Source organism: Cotesia glomerata, linkage group LG5 (assembly GCF_020080835.1).
Source record: "Cotesia glomerata isolate CgM1 linkage group LG5, MPM_Cglom_v2.3, whole genome shotgun sequence".
NCBI lineage: Eukaryota > Metazoa > Arthropoda > Insecta > Hymenoptera > Braconidae > Cotesia > Cotesia glomerata.
The window spans coordinates 22,025,169-22,048,617 of NC_058162.1; the positions used below are offsets into that span (position 1 = coordinate 22,025,169).

General features: G+C 26.8%; 1 protein-coding gene across 2 annotated transcripts in view; it reads right to left on the reverse strand.

The window, feature by feature from the left end:
* Positions 1-361: 361 nt before the first annotated feature.
* LOC123265859 (G protein-coupled receptor kinase 1) overlaps positions 362-23,449 on the reverse strand; it is a 51,083-nt gene continuing 27,995 nt past the window's right edge. The window contains exons 2-14 of one of the 2 annotated variants that reach the window (XM_044729803.1): positions 22,574-22,650; positions 18,347-18,420; positions 18,100-18,201; positions 17,830-17,904; positions 14,136-14,197; positions 13,926-13,977; positions 13,638-13,829; positions 13,088-13,407; positions 8,490-8,664; positions 5,916-6,293; positions 3,270-3,324; positions 2,955-3,196; positions 362-1,323 (exon numbers count right to left, since the gene is read on the reverse strand). In XM_044729803.1, the coding sequence (XP_044585738.1) occupies positions 1,189-1,323; positions 2,955-3,196; positions 3,270-3,324; positions 5,916-6,293; positions 8,490-8,664; positions 13,088-13,407; positions 13,638-13,829; positions 13,926-13,977; positions 14,136-14,197; positions 17,830-17,904; positions 18,100-18,201; positions 18,347-18,420; positions 22,574-22,650 (1,939 nt within the window). In that variant the 3' untranslated portion in view covers positions 362-1,188. The remainder of the gene's footprint in view (positions 1,324-2,954; positions 3,197-3,269; positions 3,325-5,915; positions 6,294-8,489; positions 8,665-13,087; positions 13,408-13,637; positions 13,830-13,925; positions 13,978-14,135; positions 14,198-17,829; positions 17,905-18,099; positions 18,202-18,346; positions 18,421-22,573; positions 22,651-23,449) is intronic. The other variant, XM_044729804.1, reaches the window with a different exon arrangement.

Here is a 23,449-nt window from a genome sequence, read left to right on the forward strand (position 1 = left end):
GGATACGTAATAAATACAAAGTATCCCAATATAACATTTATTATTGTTTATTTTATTGTTTTATATAATTAGAAATAGAAAAAACTTGATTTATTATTCTTAATTATTAATATTATTATAATTATTATTAAGATTGTTTTTGTTTTAATAAATTAAGTAAAAACAAATAAAATGAATTATTATTTATTATTTGTGTGTTATTTAATGTGTCATGTCACTCACTCACTTTTATTCACTTTCATGCTCAATTATTATTTATATAATTCACATAAATTTGTAATGCATCGAATTTTTATTTATTCAGCTATTATTATTTTTAAATATTTATTAATGACTCTAATGTGGGCGTTTTATTTATTTATTTTAATTGATTTTTACTGCCGAAATGTTTTTTTTTTTTTTTTTTTCAATTTTTTAGCATCTCGTATTTTTTAATTCGTCATTTCCTCTTAATTTTGATGATCAATTTTATAACGTGGCTCACTTAACTAATTGCTACACGCCACACTGCACACATAACTACTAACATACGAATTTGTGTGCATATGTATACATATATATTAATATATACATATACCTATACATATAACACAGTTTTATACAATGCATCATGAAGTAATGACCTAAGTACACACATACAATCATGTTCATTGCACTTTATTGTAGTTTATTGTATTAAATTGCTATTTGTTACACACGAATCATGTCAATGACTTTTTTATTTTTTATATTTTTTTCCTTTTCTTTTTTTTGTGTGTACCGCAAATTACTTTATTTTTACTCCACAATGCAATGCAGCTCTACTACACTCTAGAGTCTATACAGCACGACGCTAATCGCCGTTACAATTTGGGACATTTGTTTTTTATTATTGTTATTTTAATTATTTTATTCGCTGCAAAGGGAAACAATCGAAATACTCATGTGTCTTGATTGAAGTATATAAATAAAAATGATAAATTGTGCCTTGATTCTAATTTTTCGTTATTTTAGTATATTTTTTTTTTATTATTTTTCCTTTCTTAATTCTGATGGTATAAAAAAATTTGCTGCTGCTGATTTCGCTGCTGCGGGGCAGTGGGACAATGAGTCATACTATTCCTTGTTTATATTTCGCTGTTACCTATTTTTATTCATCAGTTAATAATTATTATTATTGTTGTTTAAATTAATATTTAATAAAGGGCGCTAGTTGCCATTTGTTGGATCACGCTCTGCTCCGTAGATTTTACCAGCTTTTCGAGCCATGTTGCCCAACATCTCCATTGAAGATTTGTGTGCTGATCTTAACGATAATGCCCATTCTTTCAAACTAATTTCATCCTGTAATTAAATAAAAAATTTTATTAATAATTATACTAGCAACCTTGCAGTCACTATGTGTCTGCCGTGACTTGTGAACTATAAATAAATAAAATTTTGCTTTATTAAATAATGGCTTATGTTAAATTGCACTGTATTTTCTCAACTATTGAAGTTTTTAAAGATATAAGCTCATCCCGATGTTACACTCATCAAGAGCTTTCGTTTGAGTACCCACATGCATTTTGATATATTTTTCATATATTAATATTTATAAATATATAAAATATATGAAAAATTGATGTGGGTACTCAAATGAAAGGTCTCGATGAGTGTAACATCGGAATGAGCTTATATCTTCAAAAATGTCAATATTTCATGAGATAAAAGGTCATTTCTTAATTATTGACATTTTTTAAGGTATAAACTCATTTTGATTTTACACTCATTGAGACCGTTCATTTAAGTACCCACATTATATTTTTTATATATTTTATATGTATGATATTTGTGAAATAAATAAATATATAAAATATATGAAAAATTGATGTGGGTACTCAAATGAAAGGTCTCGATGAGTGTAACATCGGAATGAGCTTATATCTTTAAAAATGTCTATAGTTCACAAGATACAAGGTCATTTCTTAGTTATGTAGCCAGAGATAGAGCATTTTCAAATTCAGCCTAAATACTTATCATAATAAATTGACTATCAGTGAGAATGATATGAAACCTTGAAAAGGCTCAAATTCAAATCAAGACCTATGCAATGACACTAAATTTCACTAAAAAAACTGATTTTATCATATGACTATCCTGGTCACAAAATTTTTCTTATTCTCTTAATAATATAGATTAAATATAAAAATAGATAAAGAAATTTCATTGCCTTTAAAATAAGTATTTTATTTTTAGATTTATGAGTAACTTTTGTGGTTTACAAGAAAATTTTTTTTTTATAATAATTTTTTAAAATTTACATTGCAATCGATTATTTTTTAAATATTGTATTGTAGAATACTAATTTATTTTCTTCCCAGTTATGATAAATTTATCACAAAAATAAAATACTTTTTAGTCATACATTCTATTGACAGTGACTAGTCATTTCTGTTTAAAGAAACCAATATATGTTATAAATGCATGACACTTAGTTTTGAATCAACCTTCGATCAAATAGCTTCTCTTCTTCAACCGAAACCAAACAATCTCAAGAATTTTGTTTATTTCTGTTCATGGTTTCAAATTGTAAGATGTATATATTTATCTAAAATAAGAACTGCCCAATTTAAAATCATATTAACTAAAATTTTTTATAAGAAAAAAATTATATTTTATAAATTCATAAAAATTTTGATTTATATAAAGAAGATATGTAGAAAAAAAAATTTTTTAAAAAATGTCAGATCATTTATTTAAATTAATAAAAAATACAAGATTGAAAAAAACCAGGTCACAAAATTTTGTGGTTGCTGTATATTGAAATGGGACAGCCGTAATATATAAATATACAAGTTGGTATCATCTGTCTACTAAAAATCAATAAAATTATTTCTAAAAGGGGAGCCATTTAAAAAGGCAATAAAATTTCTATTGAATCAGACAAAAAAACATTACTGATAAAAACAATGATTGGTAATAAAAATACTTACGGGATTAGTGAGGACTATTTTAGCATCACGGGTACGTACAACAATGCATTGTTCACCTTTAACATGCTGTAAATCAGCACTTACTTCTTCTACTTGATCTAGAATAACAAGCTCAGGTTTTGTAGTAGACTCTGGATGTAATTCTAGTCTATTGGGATATAATTTTGCGTATCGCGTCTGCCAAGCGCTTGCAAATGGACCACCAAGTTTCTTAATATATCCATGAAGTATACAATCAGATTCTTGAATTGAAAAATAAAAAGACAATTAGTAATTGTCAAAATTATTAAAATTGATTAATAAATTAAATTTAACCTTTTTCGTCAGCATCAAATCGTTGTTTTTGCTTGGCCTTCTTTTTGTTTTCATTCTGAAAAGAAATTATTAATCAATAATTACTAGTAACCTGCAGTCACTAAGGTAAAGTACCCAGTACTTAAACACTTATAAAAATAGGACCAGTACTTGATTAGACTTTTAAAATTGTTATAATACAAAATCCGTAAATTTATGAGTAATACGCGCATGTTGTAATTATTTAATGATATAGTAATTAATTTCTGTAAGTTTTTTCAATTATAAATCAAAACAATTGTATTTTTTTAGCTTAAAAGTTGACATATCTAGAATAGCCGATAGATGCAATTTTTTTTCATGAAAAAGGTACTAAACCGTAAACCAAACAATCAGTAAAAAAAACGGTATATCATAATTTTAAGTAAAAAAAATTAGGAAAACGGTTGACCCTGAAGGCCATCCCTGCAACTTTCCCCTAATTCCATACCTAGGCGCTTAAAATTGCAGTTATGATGTTTTCGAGCTCTCCGAGCTCAAAAGTCTGATAGAAGTTTGATAGTAAATAAAACACTATTTTTTGAATTTTCAAACCGCAATAACTTTTGAATGAATAAACCGATTTCCATGCAGTTTGCGGCATTCGACGCAGTTTTTCAGCCTCATAAAAAATCTTTAAGGAAGTTCGAGCGAATCTAATGTAAAAAATAATTTACAACTTTGAGCTTTGAAATTAAGTATACGTATAAACAAATACGTCATTTATCTAATTTAGTTTAGTTACTTAGATATTAAATTTTAAAAATCACATATTTTATCTCCTTATACACGGGCTGTTATGGCGGACAAACTTTTGTCGAGACTTTAATTATTTTTTTCAATATTAATCTCCTAACTTTAACAGATAAAAAACTATACACAAGAAACTTGGATTATTGCAAAATATAAAAACAATTTAATAATAATAATACATTACCGATATAATTTTTGAAATATTTAAAGTTAAATTTTATGTTTCTAACTCGTCTATCGTCAGCTATTTATTCGAATAAAGATTTGACAACGTCGCGTCAACAGCTGAGAAAAAAAAAAGGATAAAAATATAGTCACAGAGAGAGAAATGTTTAACTCACACACTCATCCACGTCTCTGTAAAGGGTATAATCAAACGCGTTATTGTCAAATCTGTTTACTTAATCCGGCAAGTAATAAATACGAAAGTCATTTTATTACTTTACTTTACTAAATAAGTAACAATCATCAATTATTAAATTGTTTAAATTATTTTAAATTAAAATAAAGAATTTTGACGAATATTGGGAAGACTAAAATTAAAAAAAAATTCTAACATTATTTTGACTCATTATCATTAGTTACGCTCGAACTTCCTTAAGTTTGAATCGATTGAACTAGGAATATTGGAGTAATTTCAAAAAAATTATGAAAACCGAAAAATTTTTTTCGGTTTTCTTTCGTTCACGATATCTCTCGAACGAATCAACCGATTTTAATCGGCTTGGCGGCGATTGACGTGGTTTTTTTATGTTAAAAGCTGATTAATTTTTTTAATCGATTGGTAAAGCCATTTAAAAGTTATTCCAAAAAATCACTTTTAAAAAAAATTTTTTTCATGGATTTTTTGAGATTTCTCAAAATCCGAACAAAAACAGTTTCACTGTAAAAAAATCGCGCCAAGTCCACGTTCATAAGACTATTAAGAAAAAAAATTTTTATTTCTTTACAAAAAGATATAAAATAAAAAATTAAAAAATCCAAGTAACCGATATGGTTGTATATGATTTTCGGAAATTAAAAAAAAATTTGTTGTAAATTTAAAAATTAAAAGAAACAATTTTGGAACGTATTTAGTGTGCGTGGTTACGAAATATTTCACTTTTTGTGAAATTCCTAAAATCTATCTACTAGGACTTTTAAAAAAAAATTGAAGTACACAATGACTATAATACTTTAATAGTATTACTTTTAATATTTCAATAAAACGTTGAAAATTTTTGCTGTGTCTATAGCCATATATTTTATTAATTCAACTACTGCTACCGAAGTGTTCAACTACTGCGGCTAGTCAGAATTGATTGTTCAACTACTACTCCTTTCATAGTCTATCTTAAAATCGTTGTCAAAATATAAATATTTAATTATCTTTGTTATTTTGCGCTTCAATCAATTCAAAATTGTTTATATTTTCATGAAAATCACTAATTTGAATTAATAATTACATCTTTATATATTAAAAGTAGGGTCCAATACGTTTTACTTTAAAACCTGTTCAAGTACTGGGTACTTTACCTCATGCAACTACCAAGAATCTGAAAACTTTGGCTTAATGATTTTTTTTAATTTCTAATCAGACTATACATACTTTGGGTACTTTTTAAATAATTTTTAAAAATAATAGTTCTATGACAGGATTAATTATTTTCGAAAACTTATCATAATAAATGAAATATTTTAGAAAAGCATATGAAACATTGAAAAAGAAGTAATTCAGGTCAAGATCTTTTCAATGATACTAAATTTAATTGAAACAAATTCATTTGATCATATGAATGTGCCGAAGACAAAATTGTCCTTATTCTTTTAATTATATAAATTATTTCATTAACTATTAAATGAAATAAAGCTTAATTTCTTGAAAATTAAAAATACCTTATCCGCTTCAATGTTGATTGTTTCAAAAACAGTTTCAGCAATTTCGGCTTGCCATCTCTCAGAGATAACCAGTGGAAATTCTTTGTAAAGATCTTGATCAGCGTCTGTCAATTTGATACCCTTAGTATCTTCTTCATCAAATGAACCGATGTCAAATGCATCCGCCGCATTAACTTCACCCCTCGGTGGTATCAAGGGAGGAGTATATTTTTGGAGATAAACCTGCTGCCAATCAATTCCACTGAAAAATGGATGTGCTTTTAATTCATCAGCTCCAGCGCCTCGACATCCGAGCCTGTTGTTGACATCGCGTTGCAGCAAGCCCTCCAAAAGTGAACATAATTCACGTGAAAACGTGTCTGGAAACTCGACATTCTGCAAATAAAGTAGTCAATGTAGTCAATAATTTATTTAAAATTTCATCAATTTAATTTATTTGAAGACAATTACTTAATTTATCAAATTTTAATAAATATTTTTCAACATTTAATAAATATTTATTTGGGAGGAAAGTACATTCATTAATAGTTAATAAGTATTTTTTAATTTTGTTGAGTTAATTTATTTCACTTGAAATATCATATGACATGAAGATTGTTTATAAACAAAAATCATCTTTATAAATTATTTGCATTAATTATATTACATTATAATAATGTTTATTGTAAAATACCAAATTCAATTAAGGTAAAGTACCCAGTACTTGAACAATTGTAAAAATGGAACCAATACTTGAATAGACTTTTCGAATTGTTGTAATACTAAATCCGTATATTTATTATGAGTAATATGCCCATTTTATAATTATTCAATGATACAGTAATTGATTTCTCAAGTTTTTTCAATTATAAGTCAAAACATTTATATTTTTGTTAACTTAAAAGTTGACATGTCGAGAATAGCCGATAGATGCTATTTTTTTCATGAAAAAGGTACTAAACCGTAAGCCGCATAATCAGTAAAAAAAAAACGGCATATCATCATTTAAAGTAAAAAAAATTGTACCACCCAATGAAATAGTCATTTCTAAATAATACATATTTTTTGAAAAGACATTAACTATAATTTTTATATTAAATTTTAGCGTCTAACTATACCTCCAAATTTTCAAAGCGGTACCCAGGACTTGAACAAGCTGGGGCCGTGTAATTTTAACAGCTCTCTAATAGGTTTATAGACTAGTGATCAGCATTGTGATTTGTATTAATTACTGTAAATTAAATAAGTTTTATAGCTAAAAATGAGTGTAGTGAAAAATTTTTGAACGTTTTGAATTGAGTTTTTTTTATTTATAATTGAAAATTTGCTTTGTCATTCATGAAAAATGTAATTAAAAAATTAAATACAAATATTTCTTATTTTTAAATGACCATATTAAATATTCATAGTATTATTTTTAATATTAATCAATAATATGTTATAATTCTTTTAATATTTCAATAAAACGTTGAAAAATTTTGCTGTACCTATTTCCATATATTTTATTAGTTCAACTACTGCTCCCGAAGTGTTCAACGACTGCGGCTAGTCAGAATTGATTGTTCAACTACTACTCCTTTCATAGGATATTTTAAAAACGTTGTCAAAATATAAATATTCAATTATCTTTGTTATTTTGCGCTTCAATCAATTCAAAGTTGTTTATATTTTCATGAAAATCAATAATTTGAACTAATAATTATCTCTTTATATATTAAAAGTAAGGTCAAATACGTTTTACTTTAAAACCTGTTCAACTACTGGATACTTTACCTTACCGCTCATAATTATCTTTTATATTTTTAAATATTAAAAACGTTAATTTATTTAGTGAATTGAATTATCATCATGTATGCTAGCTATAGGGTTGTAAAAAGTGTCAAAAGAAAATTGCTATTTTTGCTTTTTATTTTAAATAAATATTTGTCGACAGTTAACAAATATTTATTAATCATTAATAAATATTTATTAACAGTTAATAAATTGTACTTAATCAATTACTTATTAACTGTTAATAAATATTTTTTAACTGTTAACAAATATTTATTAACATTTATTAAATCCTATGATGTTAAAAAATCATTTATTAACAGTTAATAAAGCTTATTAAATATAAACAAATCCTTTTATCAGTGCATTAAATTATATAGTTCATGTTTTCGCATAATTATTTATGGTATTTTTCTATATTGATATCAAATAAAAATTATTTTTTAAATAATCTGTCTTTTATTCTAATGAAATATAAATCATAAAAAATAAAGAAATTTAGAATAGAATTGGAATTTAATAATTTTTTTTTTTAATTTAAATAGTAAATTTATCTTTAAAAAAAAAAGTTTGTAATTTTAACTTATGTCTAGCAAAGCGGACATCTAATGACTTGTAAATATATAAATATCAAATTGATCATTATCTTTGAATTGTGAATAAACAGTAATTCAAGTACTAATCTCTTCAATGGTATCAGTCAGATTTTAAAGTCGATTTTATCGTATAAATTAATTTTAAGCAAAATTGAACTATTTTTGATGATGATGCAAATAAATAAGTACATATTAATCCAAATTTAGCAACAATATTTACACCCACCATCGTCAATGTCATTCGATCGATTTCATTTTTATCTTTAATCTTGTGTTGTCTGAATGGACTGTGACCCTTGAGCAGTTTGTAGAGCACGCAGCCAAAGGAAAACCAATCAGCACTAGAATCGTATGTCGTTCCTTTTGACAGTACCTCAGGGGCCATATATCCGTGTGTACCACTGATAAATAAAAATAAAATACAATTCAATATTATTTGCACTTGTTTTTGAAATACCGTGAGTGGTTGTTGTTGTTTCTATTATTTTTGTTTCATACAAGTTTGAATTTACTACAAACTTCTGAAAAGCTGGTGGTTTTTAGAATTTATGAAGTTTCCCTGGTAATTTATTATCTAAAAATAATTTAAAGAAAATTATATATCATGTTAAAATTTATTTTTCCTGCTATTAACAAAAAAAGGCAAAAATTTTGTTTAAGAAATTATTAAAAAAAACTTTAAAAAAAAAATACAATACCGGCTTTTGACAATAATTTTACTAAGTAATTGAAGGGATAGGGCTTTAGATTACGTGTGTGTTGAGCCAACGAGCAAAGTGTGTGAGCCGAAACACAAGTATAAAAAATGTATCCACCAAGTTCATTTATAAATACACATAATTAATTAATTTAATTGTGAAAAATATCCATACGAGTCGGTTAATAAAGTATTAATTGAATAAATAATCATGGAATAATTTTAAAATTAAAAAAAAAACGCCATTCGGCCACACCCGATATGGATAGATAGATTTCTGGAATGAGAATTGAAAAATAAATCTACCTAAAAAATAGGATTTGTACACGCAAAAAAAGAAAAATGTAAAAATTACGTTATAAATAGTAATAACCGTGGCTTCGTATAAAAAACTTGAAAAATTGCAGTTTGAAATAGCATTTTTATAAATTCAAACGTTGAGAATTAATTTTCAGAGCTTTCAATGTAATATTTATATTTTACAATGTAATTTATATTTTACAAAATCTGTAATAATTACAATCTGAAACTATATTTTTACCAGTTTTTTTATATGAAGCGCAACGTTACATTATGAAATATTATTTTTCCCTTTTTCTTTTTTCCGTGTAATATATGAAATTTATTTGACGATAAAAGTCAAAAATTAATTTATTTTTAACTTTTTAATTATAAAATAAATTGAAAAATATCATCCCAAATTGACGAATATTAAATTGAAGATATTTACGTGAAATTCGACACAAATTTAATAAATTCAATTTCATTATTAAATCCCAAACGTAATCGGATCAATTTGTCTCGATATCTTTTTAAGCGTGTCCGAAATATTTCATTAAACAACTCAATTCTATACTCATTTTTTTGTCCAGCTCTAAGCTAGAGCTTAATAGTGAACAAACCGTTTGTTTTTTTTTTTGTCACCAATTGGACTATAAGCTATTTTTTACGGATGAAAATTTTTTTAAATTAAAAGTCCCGAAAATCATTAATTGAAAAATTTTTTCAAATTTTCAAATTACTGAATTACTTAAGAAAATCATCAAAATTAGAAAAATAATAGCTTAAACCTAGACTGGTCAACATATGAGCGTGATGCCGCGCTCAATTATATTTTTAGTAGATTCCATAGAAATCTAACAATTGCATTGGTCCTCATGACGGAACTTTTGAAAAATTTTGCTATATTTCGACTCAGCTCGTCAAGCGGATTCAGAAAATGCATATGGTTCAAAAGTTATGATCCAGATTTTACTTTTTGTGTTTGAGTATTTTAGTTTATTTTTATTAATTACTTAAAAATTATTGTTATTAGTGCGGCGATTATTATTTAATTATTGTATTTATTTAGTTAATAATATTATATTATTGTTACCGAAGGTATGATTAAATTAAGAAATTAAGCGTGTGAGAAATTATTATGAAGCCGAGCGAATTAATCGAGCAAAAGAAATTAATTGTAAAAGAAATTAAAAGACTGGGAAAATTATTATAAGTTCCGAACAAGATTTAGTATGGGAAAGCGACGAATGGATATATAATGAAAGACATGACAATTATTATTTTGTGAAAAATAATTTAGGTAAGCGAAAATTTTATAAGTCCCAAGCAAGATTTAGTATGGGAAATCGACGAAGGGCCAGGTAAGTATCGTGAACCGACCGGATGAAAGTGCTACTCCCCGTGCCGAAGCCTTCAGCTGAGGTACGGTAGGTGATCATAAGCCGTGTAGGTGGGAGCGAAGAGGATACTCTCCACTTGCTCTCAGGGTAGAGTTTAGGACCCCACAGGGATGACGGCTAGTCGCCCTGAGGGGGGAGGGGGTGTTATTGGGAAACTAGTTAGTATTTTGTAGACCGCGTTTTTGAGTTTGAACCGTTAAAACCGTCGTGTATGTTTGGATAGAAAGTTTCTATTGTATTAGTGTATATTGCTTATATTGTTTCTTGATTTTGAACCGCGTTGATGATTTTGAACCGCGAATATGTGTGAAAAGAGTGTTCTAATGTATTGTTTATATTGTTTAATTTGCTTATATTGTTTATATCGTTTATTAACATGATCAGGCCAATAAAGAGGTTTCCTTTTTCTTTGATTTATTTAAAATAAAGTGTTTTGTTTATATTTTGTTATTGATAATGTGATCCCCGTTTATGACCCTGGACTCCGGCGAGCAAATTTCGAGCCGGGGACTAATTAGATAATTATATTTTGAAAACGTGAACGTTACAAAGTTTATATATATATATATATATACGATATAATCGGCATTGTCTCTTCTCTAACTCCCGTAATTCTATACGGATCTCAATAAAACGTAACATACTTATTCTTAGGACGATTTCCGAAGTTAAGTTCTAAGATGAGCCAAATCTGTCGATTAGTTTAGAAATGAGAGCAATTCAAAAATTTTCAAAAATCGCAAAAAATTTTTGCTTTTACATTATTTCCGTGAAATAACAATAGAACGCGACATTCTATCGGATTTATGTAAATTGAATTCGAAAGCTTATTTAATAAGCTTTAATTTGTATACTTACTTATTTTTCTAAATTAAATAGTTTAGAAATAATAGCAATTCAAAAAATTTCAAAAATCGTAAAAATTTTCACTTTTACCGTATTTTCGTCCAATTACAATTGAACGTGATCTTATGAAAATTCTATAAATGGCATCTGAAAGCTTATTAAATAAGCTTTAATTTGTGTACCTCATTATCAGTCTAGGCCAAAAATTACCTACTTTCTCAGACAGATTTAATGAAATTTTACTTTTGCATTTGTTTTGACGCCATTGTTGTTTCATGTAACAAATTTATTTTTTTTTCATATGCAACCCTAGTAGTATTTTTTTCATTCATCATGAAATCTACTTCCATTTCGGATGCCGAATGGCCTTTTTTTATTACATCTTCAATATTTACTAAAATTATTCAAAAAAATTTGACTTTGTTCCTTGGACATTTTAGAATATATTAATAATTTTTTAAAATATCTTCGAAAATGTTAAATTGCTGAAAAAAAATTTTGCGGGGCTTTTCTCATCGCTTAACCAGAGTCGTAAGTAGTTTTTTATCCACGGCGTTTCCGAAAACACCTCTAGTCTCTGCCTGTCAAAAGTCTATGAACTGGCAACACTGTACGCTCTAAAAGCATTGCGGCAAATCCCTCATCACTTGACCAAAGTCGTTAGGTCGCGTTTGTTGACCAGTCTAGGGTTAAATTGAAGATAATTACGTTAAGGTAAATTTAACAGATTTAAGCTATCTTTTACAGCTGGAAAATCATTTCCATAAATTCGATGAAATTAAAAATTTTTTAAAAATGAAAAAAAATTTTCAACACCCACAACTCGTAAACTAACCGGCCGATTTTGCTCATCTTTAAACTTGATTTTGATATTGATTCATAAAATTGACTCAATAGAAAATATTTTACAATAAAGAAAAGCAATAAATTTCCTTGTAGTAGTCTTGGTTCAAGAATTTTTGTCTAGAGTCAAGCTAACCTTTTTACCAGGGTATTATAACAAAATTTTCTTTAAATTGCGACATAAGACCGCACAATAACTAGACGTCTAAAAAAATTGACCTAAAAAAAAATCTTTATAAGATGCTAAACATTTTACCACTACTACATTAATTTATTTAAATTATGCGACTATTTTAATACATTTCCAATAATTTAATATTAAAAAAGATATTATAATTTAATATCAAAGAACGCCCTTAATCTCTTTGTCAAATTATCTCTTTGAAAAAAAAAAGAAATAATTTCAAATCTGTAATCTAAAATTTATGGAACCCAGGGGTGAATAATACTCTCAGAATGCAATTAACTAATTTGTCCTTCTATATTTTGACCTAGAATTCCCGAGGGATAATTTTTTCATTACAATAACCACAAGCGTTCTCTCAAAGCTTATAAATAAACATAATATTTTGACGACAGTTGAAATAGCTTGAGAAGTAATATTTGTTTATTTTTAGAAGAATAGTAGAACAAACTGTCTTTTAATATTATGATAACTATATCGAATTGCGGTTTTAAAATAGCGTTTTGTTAAATTTATATAACATCAATAATATTAATGTTAGATGTAGAATGAATAAATAAAAAATCACTTACACGCTCGCGTAAGGTTTCTTTGTCGAGAAGTCACATGCAAGCCCGAGATCGGATATCCTAACATGTCCGTGTTCATCGAGCAAAATATTTGCTGGCTTAAGATCCCGATAGACAATAAATCGTCGATGCATGTGTTCAAGACCAAGAATTACTTCCGCGGCATAGAATTTCATCTCAAGTTCATTGAAAACACCGTGTTGGTTCAAGTGATAGTGCAAATCACCGCCATTCATCAGGTCTAAGATGAAACACAATTTGTCGGGTGTGTGGAAGGCGTATGTCATACAGACAATAAATGGACAATCCACCTGGAATTTTTGCTGTTTATCAATCCAAAAATAATTGGAGGAAGAAAAACAAAACATATTATTATTATTTATACTGTAAATTTTGATCTTATAAATTAATTAATAACTAAACTTATGCTAATAAATAATAAATAAATAAATAATTCTACATTAGCTTAAGCTTAAGTTTAAGTTGTGTGAGTTGATGTTGATGTTGCCGGTGATTAGGAATAATGAAGAAGATAAATAAAGTAAATAAATACCCCGGTGCTGACTAGAGATAACATTAGCCTCTCGTTGAGTGCAAGTGTCTCACCCTGCTTCATCTTGATACGTTTTTTATCGAGACACTTCATCGCATACATTTTTCCTGTATCGGCCTTGCGGCATCCGTAAACCTCGCCAAAGCCGCCCCTTCCTATTATGCGATGCACGCTGAAGTCGTTCATTGTCAACTGGAGAAACAATGGCAAATCGTTGACGAGCTCTATCGATTATTGAACATTCCCTCGAGGGACGTGAATGGAAACACAGAAACGTCTCTCGCTTACCTGAATATTTAGCTCGAGATTTTTCCATTGGCAAAAACGCGTGTACTTTTCACTGAAAAATATTATTACCACAAGTTTTAATGCTACTCAAGTGATCCCTTGTTTTTTTTTTATTAAACAACTAGTCCGTTTCTTCGAATGTTCATGCATTATTCAAAAGACTGTTTGTTTAATTTTTTTTTTATAAATAAATATTGCTTTTATAATTACCTCTCCAGGAACTTTTTGAATGGCTCCCCTCTTAAGTGATTGAAAATTTCCTCGATGTATGGCTAAAAATAAAACCTTATTTAATTTTTTATGAATTTATTATTTTGCATAATAATGCAAAATTTTTATTTTTATTTATAAATAAATGGTAATTATTTACAAGTGAGGTCCATCATTTTCATTTTCATTTTTTTGAACGAAATTTCTATTTGATTTTATTGATATATATTTTTTTTAAATACATTAAAAAATGAAAAATTAAAAAAAAAAAAGTTAATTATCACAATTTTAAAAAATTAAAAAAAAAATTTATAAATTTTTTAGAAAATTGTGATATTCAACTTTTTTTTAAAAATTGTTAGTTTTTTATGTACTTTTCAAAAAAATATATATCAAAAACATCAAAAAATGATAAAATAGAAATTTTATCCAAAAACATGAGAGCCAAAATTTTTTCCAACTTTTGAAGGCAGTAAAGCAAAAAATAACGTCATGTTCAAAATTCCTAAATTCTCTAGTACTATTTATGAACATTCGTTTATTGTTTCGGCTATCAGGTTCTGGCAAGAGTTGCTACCTGAATTAGATTAGCTGGATTTTTATTTAATTTACTGATAAATAGTGGTAAAGTGTAAAAAATGTATATATTAAGATATTTAAAATTGTAACTAGGCTATTCTTTCTAAATGTACTAAATTTTTTATTTACTCAAGCTATACTTCAAATTTTAATTATATTATTTATGGCTAATACAAAATTTTTATACTTAAGCTATACTTCTAATCTTAATTATATTACGTATGTGAAACTAAATTCTATGTATTTACTTCTTGCTATTTGGCTTTAAGCCTTGGCATTTAAATTCAATAAAAAAAAAAAAAAGCTGTCAAAATCTTTATTTTTCTCTTTCACGACATTTTTTATTATAAATGCGCCGTAAAAACAAGCATAAGAAAAAAAATTAAAAAATGTTAATTTTACAACTAGTTATGGCCAAAAATAGAGTGGACCACACTTGTAAATAATTACCAAATAAATTAGGAGTGTTACAAAAATAAATATTGTCGCTTTTTAATTATTGATTTAGAAAAAACGTCAATTATAAATAATTACACGTGTGTTCAAAAGCTCAAATATTTAGCTTCTGAATAATAAATTACATTTGCTTAATCATTTGAAGCGTATGTGTGTTTTTTGTGTTACACTTAATGTAGTTTATACTTAAACAATTTTGTAAAATGTTCCTTTTTTTAGTGAGTATAAATGAGAGAAGAATATTTAATTGCACTTTAATTTTTAAATATCTTCCACAACAACATTATTTAGAGCTTTATTACCTAGCGTATGTTTTTTTTTTTTAAACTTATTATCCCATTAAAAGTTTTGTCATAATTAATTTTCAAAAGAGCTTGTTTGTATCAAATGAATGTTTCATTAGAAGATAAGATTGAAACTTTACAACTATAATTATTCTAAAGTGCAGTTTTTATTGTTTTTGGTTACAAAACTTTAACAAATTTTTTTCTTCAATAATCTATTACATAAAAAAAACTTTTATATACCTTTCTAAATTTCGAAACGCTTCATTGTTTTTATCTTATAAATATTCCGAGCAATAAAAAAGTTTTTCTTATTAAAGATTAAAAAAGTTATTGCGAATAACCGATTTGTTTTTAATTAAATCAAATATTGAGTTATCACCGAAGCGGATGACTAGTAAATAAAAAAAAAGTAATATTTTCGTTGTAAAATATACAATGATGCGGATGTAGGTGCTATCCAAATATTTTTTTATTTTAAAGTAAACGAAAAATAAAGTAAAGTTAAATAAGAATGTTTATTTTTGTACGTTATCCTAGAGTTGAAAAAAATTGTTAAACAACAAATCATTTTTTATGATAAATAAAAATAACAGTCTAAAAATTCTTTGATTTTTAGAATAAACATTTGAAGAATCAATGAAAAGTTTTAAGAAATGGAAAAAATTTCATACATTTTGTTAAAGTTAATTTCAATAAAAAAAATAAGCTAATATTTTTAATTCAATTTTTTCTTAGTTAATTTTAATAATAGCTGTAAAAGAAAACTTCTCGCACTAAGAAAATTTTAAGGGAGATAAAAGTTATTTTTGAACAAGAAGAAATTTTCTTGGCTCAAAAAACTTTGACTTCATTCAAGAAATTTTCCATCTTCTTTAATATTTTCTTGAGCTAAGAAAATTTACCCTCCAGTTAAGAATTTTTTTTTTTACTGTATGATAAACAATTTTTAAAGACAGTAATTAAAAAAAGTTCAGAAAATCCAAAAGTGCACGCTTCGTAATCTTATTTTCCACATTAAAATTGATTAAAATAAAATACAAAAAACAAAATAATAAAAAACAGAAAACTCTGCTATGGTTTAAAAAATTATTCCGGTATGATAATTTTTTCAATCAATTTTCTTGCCACGTACACACAGATCCATAAACACAGACACACGGACGTCCAGGAAAGATTATTTTTAATGTTATTACTTACTATGTTGAACAAAATAATTGTTATTGAAAGATAGTTTATGTGCCTGGCAGATTATTTGACTTAATATAAGCGTACTCATATATGAGTATTATTCTATAAGTGCGATATAAGAAAAAAAAAAAAGTCAATTTCAGTTTCGAGAAAACTGCTTTTTTTTGACGTCTCGAGAGTAGAGCACTACTTCAACGCTTCGCTTATGAGGCGTGCAATTAAATTAAATTAAGGGGTGAAATACGTGCAGAAAAACGTTTTCATGTTGATTTTTTATTAATTTTTTTAAGGCATGAAAATTAATGTTATTTATTGAAACTATCAGGTTATTTAATACATATATTTATATTTTTTCATATTTTACGACAATATAACTTAAAAAGTAGTGGAGATATCAGCTGATACACATCGTTGGTTATCTTCCGACTTAGCAGTTGGTGTACTCTATAGAAGCCACAATTTTTATCTGAAATCAATGGCACAGAAAAATTACTTTTCTTTATACAATTACGCTGAATATGAACCTCCATCATAAGCGATATTTTTATTTAAACTATTTTTTTTTAATAAACAGCGTATGAAAAAATGGTAAAAAATCACGACTTAATTTTACAGCCCTCTAACAAATACAAATTTTTACTTTTTTTTTTTAGAATTGAGGTTTATATAGAAGATACACATATAAAAAAAGTAATTTTTCTATGCCATTGATATCAGATAAAAATTGTGGCTTCCATACTGCACACCAACTGCTAAGTCGGATGAAAACCTACGATGTGTATCAGCTGATATCTCCGCTATTTGTTATGTTATATTGTTGTTTAATACGAAAAAATACTTGTAAATATATCTGTAAAATAACCTGATAGTTTCAATAAATAATATTAATTTTTTATACCTTAAAAAAATTAATGAAAATCAGCATGAAAACGGTTTTCTACACATATTTCCACTCTGAAACTAAGAAGATGATATTTTAATTTTTCAAAACCGAAAAAAAATTACAATTACACTTAAAAAAATTTTATGTCGATAAAAACTTAATTGATTTAAAACAATTTATAAAAAACGATTGAATCTTAAAAAAGTGACAATAAAAATATTATTAGGATATTAAATGTAATCATAAACACACACATATATACATATACATAAGATATGAATATGTATAAATCTAAATTTACCTCAAACAAATTAACAGGCACCTCATTCTTCATTAGATATTTGTGTACATGAGAGACAGCATCTGTTGAGTATTCCTGTGAATTTAAAAATAAAAAATTAAAATTAAAAATACATATAATAATAATGATAGCGCGGTACATTAAAAAAGATAAAAAAGTAAGTGAAAGAAAAAACTTATTTTTATTCGTTTCATAGTATAGCGACGTGACATGATAGATAAAAAAAATAAAGGAAGTAAAAAAAAGCCAAGTGTGGTGTTGGATATTTACATGTGAATGCGCCAGGAGTTCTTTCATTATAAAGTTGTCGTATATCTCTCGGGCAAGTTTTCTTCTTTCTTCTGGGGCTTCTAGTTTTTCATACGCCTTTATCTGTCAAACATATAATACATATTTACTTATCTTATAAACTATATGTATTTCACTAAATAGATAGATATAAGTTTAATTTATTTTTTTAATAATATAAAATTATTTTTATAAACTTAAACTTAAACTTAAATGGTTAATAGCCGACCTCTTCGTAAAACCTAAGCTGAGGAACTGGTTCCTCTGATACAGTCTCGCAAAATTCTTTAAATAAAAGGTACCCTGGAACAAAGTCAATTTTCAAGTTAGTTTCAATGTTTTTGATGTTTATTTGGTGAGTATGATGGTAGCAGACGGACAATTTTTAAAAAACTTCCGAGAAATTTAATTATTACAAAATTAATTGGAAAAAAAATCTACTGGGATATTTTTAAAAGCTTTTAATGTTTAATTTTTTTTTAATTTTTAGGAAATAAATCCCATTAGGCGATTCAAAATAATCATATAATTTTGAAGTTTTAACATAACAATTAATTTAGCAGACATTTGATACTTTTAAGAATTTTTATTATAGATAAATTATGGCAAAAAAATTGATATTTAGAAATTTTAATGAATTAAAAATGCAATTTTTTTAAAATAATTTTTCAGAACAAATTTGCTTGTTAAATAAAATTAAAAAAGGTCAAGTGACTAGTATCTTTAATGTCATAGGTTTTGATATAATTTTATTCAAACTTTGAAGAATAAACGAATCGTTTATTTGAGAAACCCCATAAGTCATATGGAGTTTCCGTATAACTTATGGAGTTATCTACTCAAATAATATTTATATTATTTGAGTAGATACCATAATAAATAATGTTTGAAAAAATCCTCTGATTCATATTCTTTATATATAAATTTTTTTTGTGCGTGTGTTCGTCACTGAACTCCTCCTAAAAGGCTAGACCGATTTTAATGAAACTTTCTGTGTGTCTTCAGGTGGATTCGAGAATGATTTAAATTCACAATTCAATTCACGGGAAAATGTTCATTTAAATATTTTTTTTCTATTTATAAATTGTTGCTACACAGTAAAAAATTTTACATTAATGCGTCAAAAAATTTTGTATTAAAAATTTTTATGTTAAATATTTAACACTTTTTTGTGTTAATTTAACACTTTTCTGTGATAATTTAACACAATAAATGTTCAATTTACACTTAAAAGTGTTAAATATTTAACACAAAAATTTTTAACACAAAAATTTTTAACACAAAATTTTTTCACGCAATGACGCAAAATTTTTTATTGTGTAGTCTTGGAATGTTTTATATTGGATCCGATAGACAGCGCAGCGATCGTAGTATCGAATATTCCAAAATATTTTTTTTTTTTTTCAGTGTGACCCGATAGTAGGCACTGCGATCAGATTCAAGAAAATTTTGCGTTATTGTGGTTGTGAAGGGTAGAAAACTTCTACCCTCTATAATTGTGGTAAAATCAATCACTTGCACGGAGAGAAAAGAATTGATCTCATCCCTATGTAGGATGGTAATCATTACTATGTTACCTAATGACGGAAATTTTTGTAAGAATCTTATGTGAATTTGCTGAGAAAAATCTTAGAAATTGTAATAAAAATATTAACAGTTATTCATTCGATGCGAAATTAAATTCTGAAAATAATGTTAGGGTAAAAGACCCCATTAGTGGCGGGGACTCCATTACCGACACTTTCTTTGATTTTGGTACTTATTCAATTATTAAAATCATTAATTTCAATAATGAATATATTATTTATAATTTTTAAGACATTCAGATCAAAAAAATTTTTAATTTTTATTCCAAGTAGAACATTTTTTCATTGAAAGAAAAAGTGCCACTAATAGAGGTTAAAAGTGCCACTAATGGGGTCTTTTACCTTATTGTTTTTTTATTTTTTTGAGATTCCAATTTGTTATTAACATAAAACATAAACAAAATAAACAATCTCAGTTTTTTGTAAAGAACTCAATAACTATGGGTGTTATAAAAAAAATCGGAAAAAAGATCCTTAAAGAGGAGGAAATTTCTGAAAAAAATTCTCGGCTCCCGAAACTCTAGCTTCAAAAACAATTATTTTTATTTAACTCTTTAGTACCCACGTTATTCGGCTCATCTTCTTTATTTTCGCCATGAGAAAAAACTCACATTTAATTAACATACGATCTAAACAAATATGTCGACAGAACGCTTACCGAAAAGAGCCAATCTACGCCGTAGGGAGCCGAACGGCTCGATTTTTAAGCACCTTTAAAACTCTCGCCATGAGAAATAATCTCATGTCTTCCAAAAATCATTTTTTTTTCGTTATTTCTAAATAAATTTAATACGTTTTTATTGCATAAATTTTAAGAATATAAAGTTATAGGAAGATAAAAAAGTTTTCAAGTGACCTTTCCATTTGAATTTAAATAAATAATTGAGATTGAAACCGAGCATGAGTAAAAATCTCATAGCGTAGGTTCTGAAGCAGTTCTGCAAAACTCTATTTTCATTCTTTTGTCTCCGTGTGCTAATTGAAATATTACATTGTAATAACGTTTAAATAATAATTTTCATTGAAACGGTCCAAAATGTAACAGCTCATTCAGATAATCTTAAAATTTTCAAATTTAAGACGTGTATACAGGACAACGTCTGTCGGGTCCACTAGTAGCCCTGTTTAAAAATATTTATTGGAAAAAATTAGAAAAATTCGCTCTAAGGTAAAAAACCCAGTTATTGACACTGGCCTAGTTGTTTGACACTTGCAATTTTACTCTAATTAAAAAAATAAAATGCTACCAAAAAATTAATTATCTTAAAATTTATAATTCGAGGCGGGCAATAGCCTAGTCGGCTCGGTGCCCTCTTTTCGAAAGAGTGGGACCTGGGTTCGATCCCGGCACGCACCACTATTTTTCAGTGATTATAAATAAAAATATGTGCATTAGGTTGCCAGCTTCTGAAAGTGGTAGAGATAGCCGGGCGGCACACGTCTGACTTGGGTGATCACCCATTTAAGCAACAACTTAAATGGGTGACCACTCTAGTCGGCGTTGGCTAGCGCGAGGGATCTCTGCACACTAGGAGAGGGGCCTAATGCTCCAGTGGTCGATAAAGAAGAGTTTCTTATCAATCACTGTAGACTTAGCCCAGCTCTGACTGTACTATCATGGGTTTTCTCTGTGGTTTCCCCATGGTTCTGTTCCAACAGCCTGAGAGGTGAGGTTCAGGGTGAATACGGTACAGAAATCACAAATCGGTCCACAGCCGCAAAAATTAACGTAAAAATGAAGTGTCGGGTGGGACTTGCTGAGGTCCAATATGAGAAATAGAAAAAGCGTAGAGCTAGGAGAAAAAGAGGAATCAACCTTGTAAAAACCGAGAGGTGTATAAGTAAAGCATAATAATAATAATAATATAAATTTATAATTCAAGAATTATATTTATTAATTTATTAGAGTTGATTTGTTTTTTTAAATTAAAATAAAATTGCAAGTGTCAATAACTAGGCCTGTATCAATAACTGGGTCTTTTACCTTATGTAAATTATATATCTATAAATATATACTGAAAAATTTAAATCAATTGAAATTATTGAAAAAAATTCAAATCTCATGATAGTGAATTTTTTTCAATGAATATTTTTAAACAGTGCGTTTATAAAAATGCATCAAAAACATAGTGTTGACGAACTTTCAAATTAATTATTTATTGTTTTACTTGGTAAGCTTAAAATTATTTTAGTTTGTTTTTCACCGTAATGCAAACAAACACTTAAATACAGCTGACTACATGGTTAGAAATGACAAATTTGTCAAATTTAATAATCAACAAAAAAGGACTCAAATTAACGACCAATTTATATTTATTGATTTTTTAAAATAGATGCATAAAAAATATTTCATAAGATTATTTAATTAATACTTTAAAATTTTTCTAAAGACCCTAAAAAGTTTCATAAAACGTTAGTACTCATTCGACTGTAGCGTAGCGCATGAACGTCCTTAAAAATTTTAAATACATCAGAAGAAATCGGAACAATTCAATGACAATTTTAGTTTGCATTTAGATTATTACTTTTATAAAATTTGATTAAACTTAAATTATAAATTTTTAATAAATTAGAATTGAACATCAAAGTTATAAATATTGTACTATTTCCTCAAAATTTGTTTCTGCGTTTCAGTACGATTCAGAATTACAGTTCCGACGCTTTTTAATATATAAGATAACTTCAAAAATATTGAATATTTTTATTTTTTCTCTCGCCAGCGTACTCTTAAAAAAAATATATTTTCAAAATACAAAAAAAAATCGATTTTTTGAATTGTCTGAAACCAAGTTCAAATTTATTTAAAAATATTTTGTCTGTTACTTTCACACTTATAGTAATTTAATAAAAAATAATTAGCAAAACATTACCTAACATTTGGTTAAATATTTTATCAAAGTTAACATCATTTTTTGCTTCTAGATGTTTGTGCATCACACTCCTCACGCTGTAACAGAAAGTAAATTGATTTATATTAACGGTGTGAAGGTAGCAGAGGTAAGTTATATCATAAGTTACAGTCAAGATAAATTATGAAGCAATATTACTTTTTCTATGCACTTAGTCATTTAAAAATTTTAAAATTTATTATAAAAAGAGAATTATTAAAATGGAAAATTTCGAATTTTTCATTTTAATTACTAATTTAAATAATAAAATTTTTGAATAAAAAAACCTCGATGTAATTTATAACGAGGAAATAGTCAAGGAAGTAAATAAAATTGCCTAGAACTATGGGATTTAAGACGTAGCTAGTCATATAAAAGTAACCCTTACGAGAGTAAGGAATAAAATGATAAAAAAATCTAATCGATCCTTAAAATAAATTCCATCAATTGGATAGTAAAATTTTTTTTTTTTATTAACTCAGGGCATCGCGCATGCGAATCTACATTCCGAGAATTCAGAGTATCATAAAAAATTTAGTGTTAAGAGTTTATCTTATTGTACTTCTGGATAAAAACATTTTTATACTTGTAATTTATGACTTATGATGGATGGAATTATTTTTTTTTGTCACTAAATTAAACCGTTGAAAGTATTTTTCGATGTAGCTCAAGGCGTTGGCAATTAACGAAATACGTCAATGATCAGTTACAAATGAAAGAATTATATCATTTTCTATGACGTTAAAGATTAGATTGTCATTCACTTTGTTTGATTTTATTTTATTAAAAGTTTTGGATTTTTTACTTCAAAGTCAACATGAGCAAGGATGTTTGTTGAAAGTTTTTAAAATTCATCGA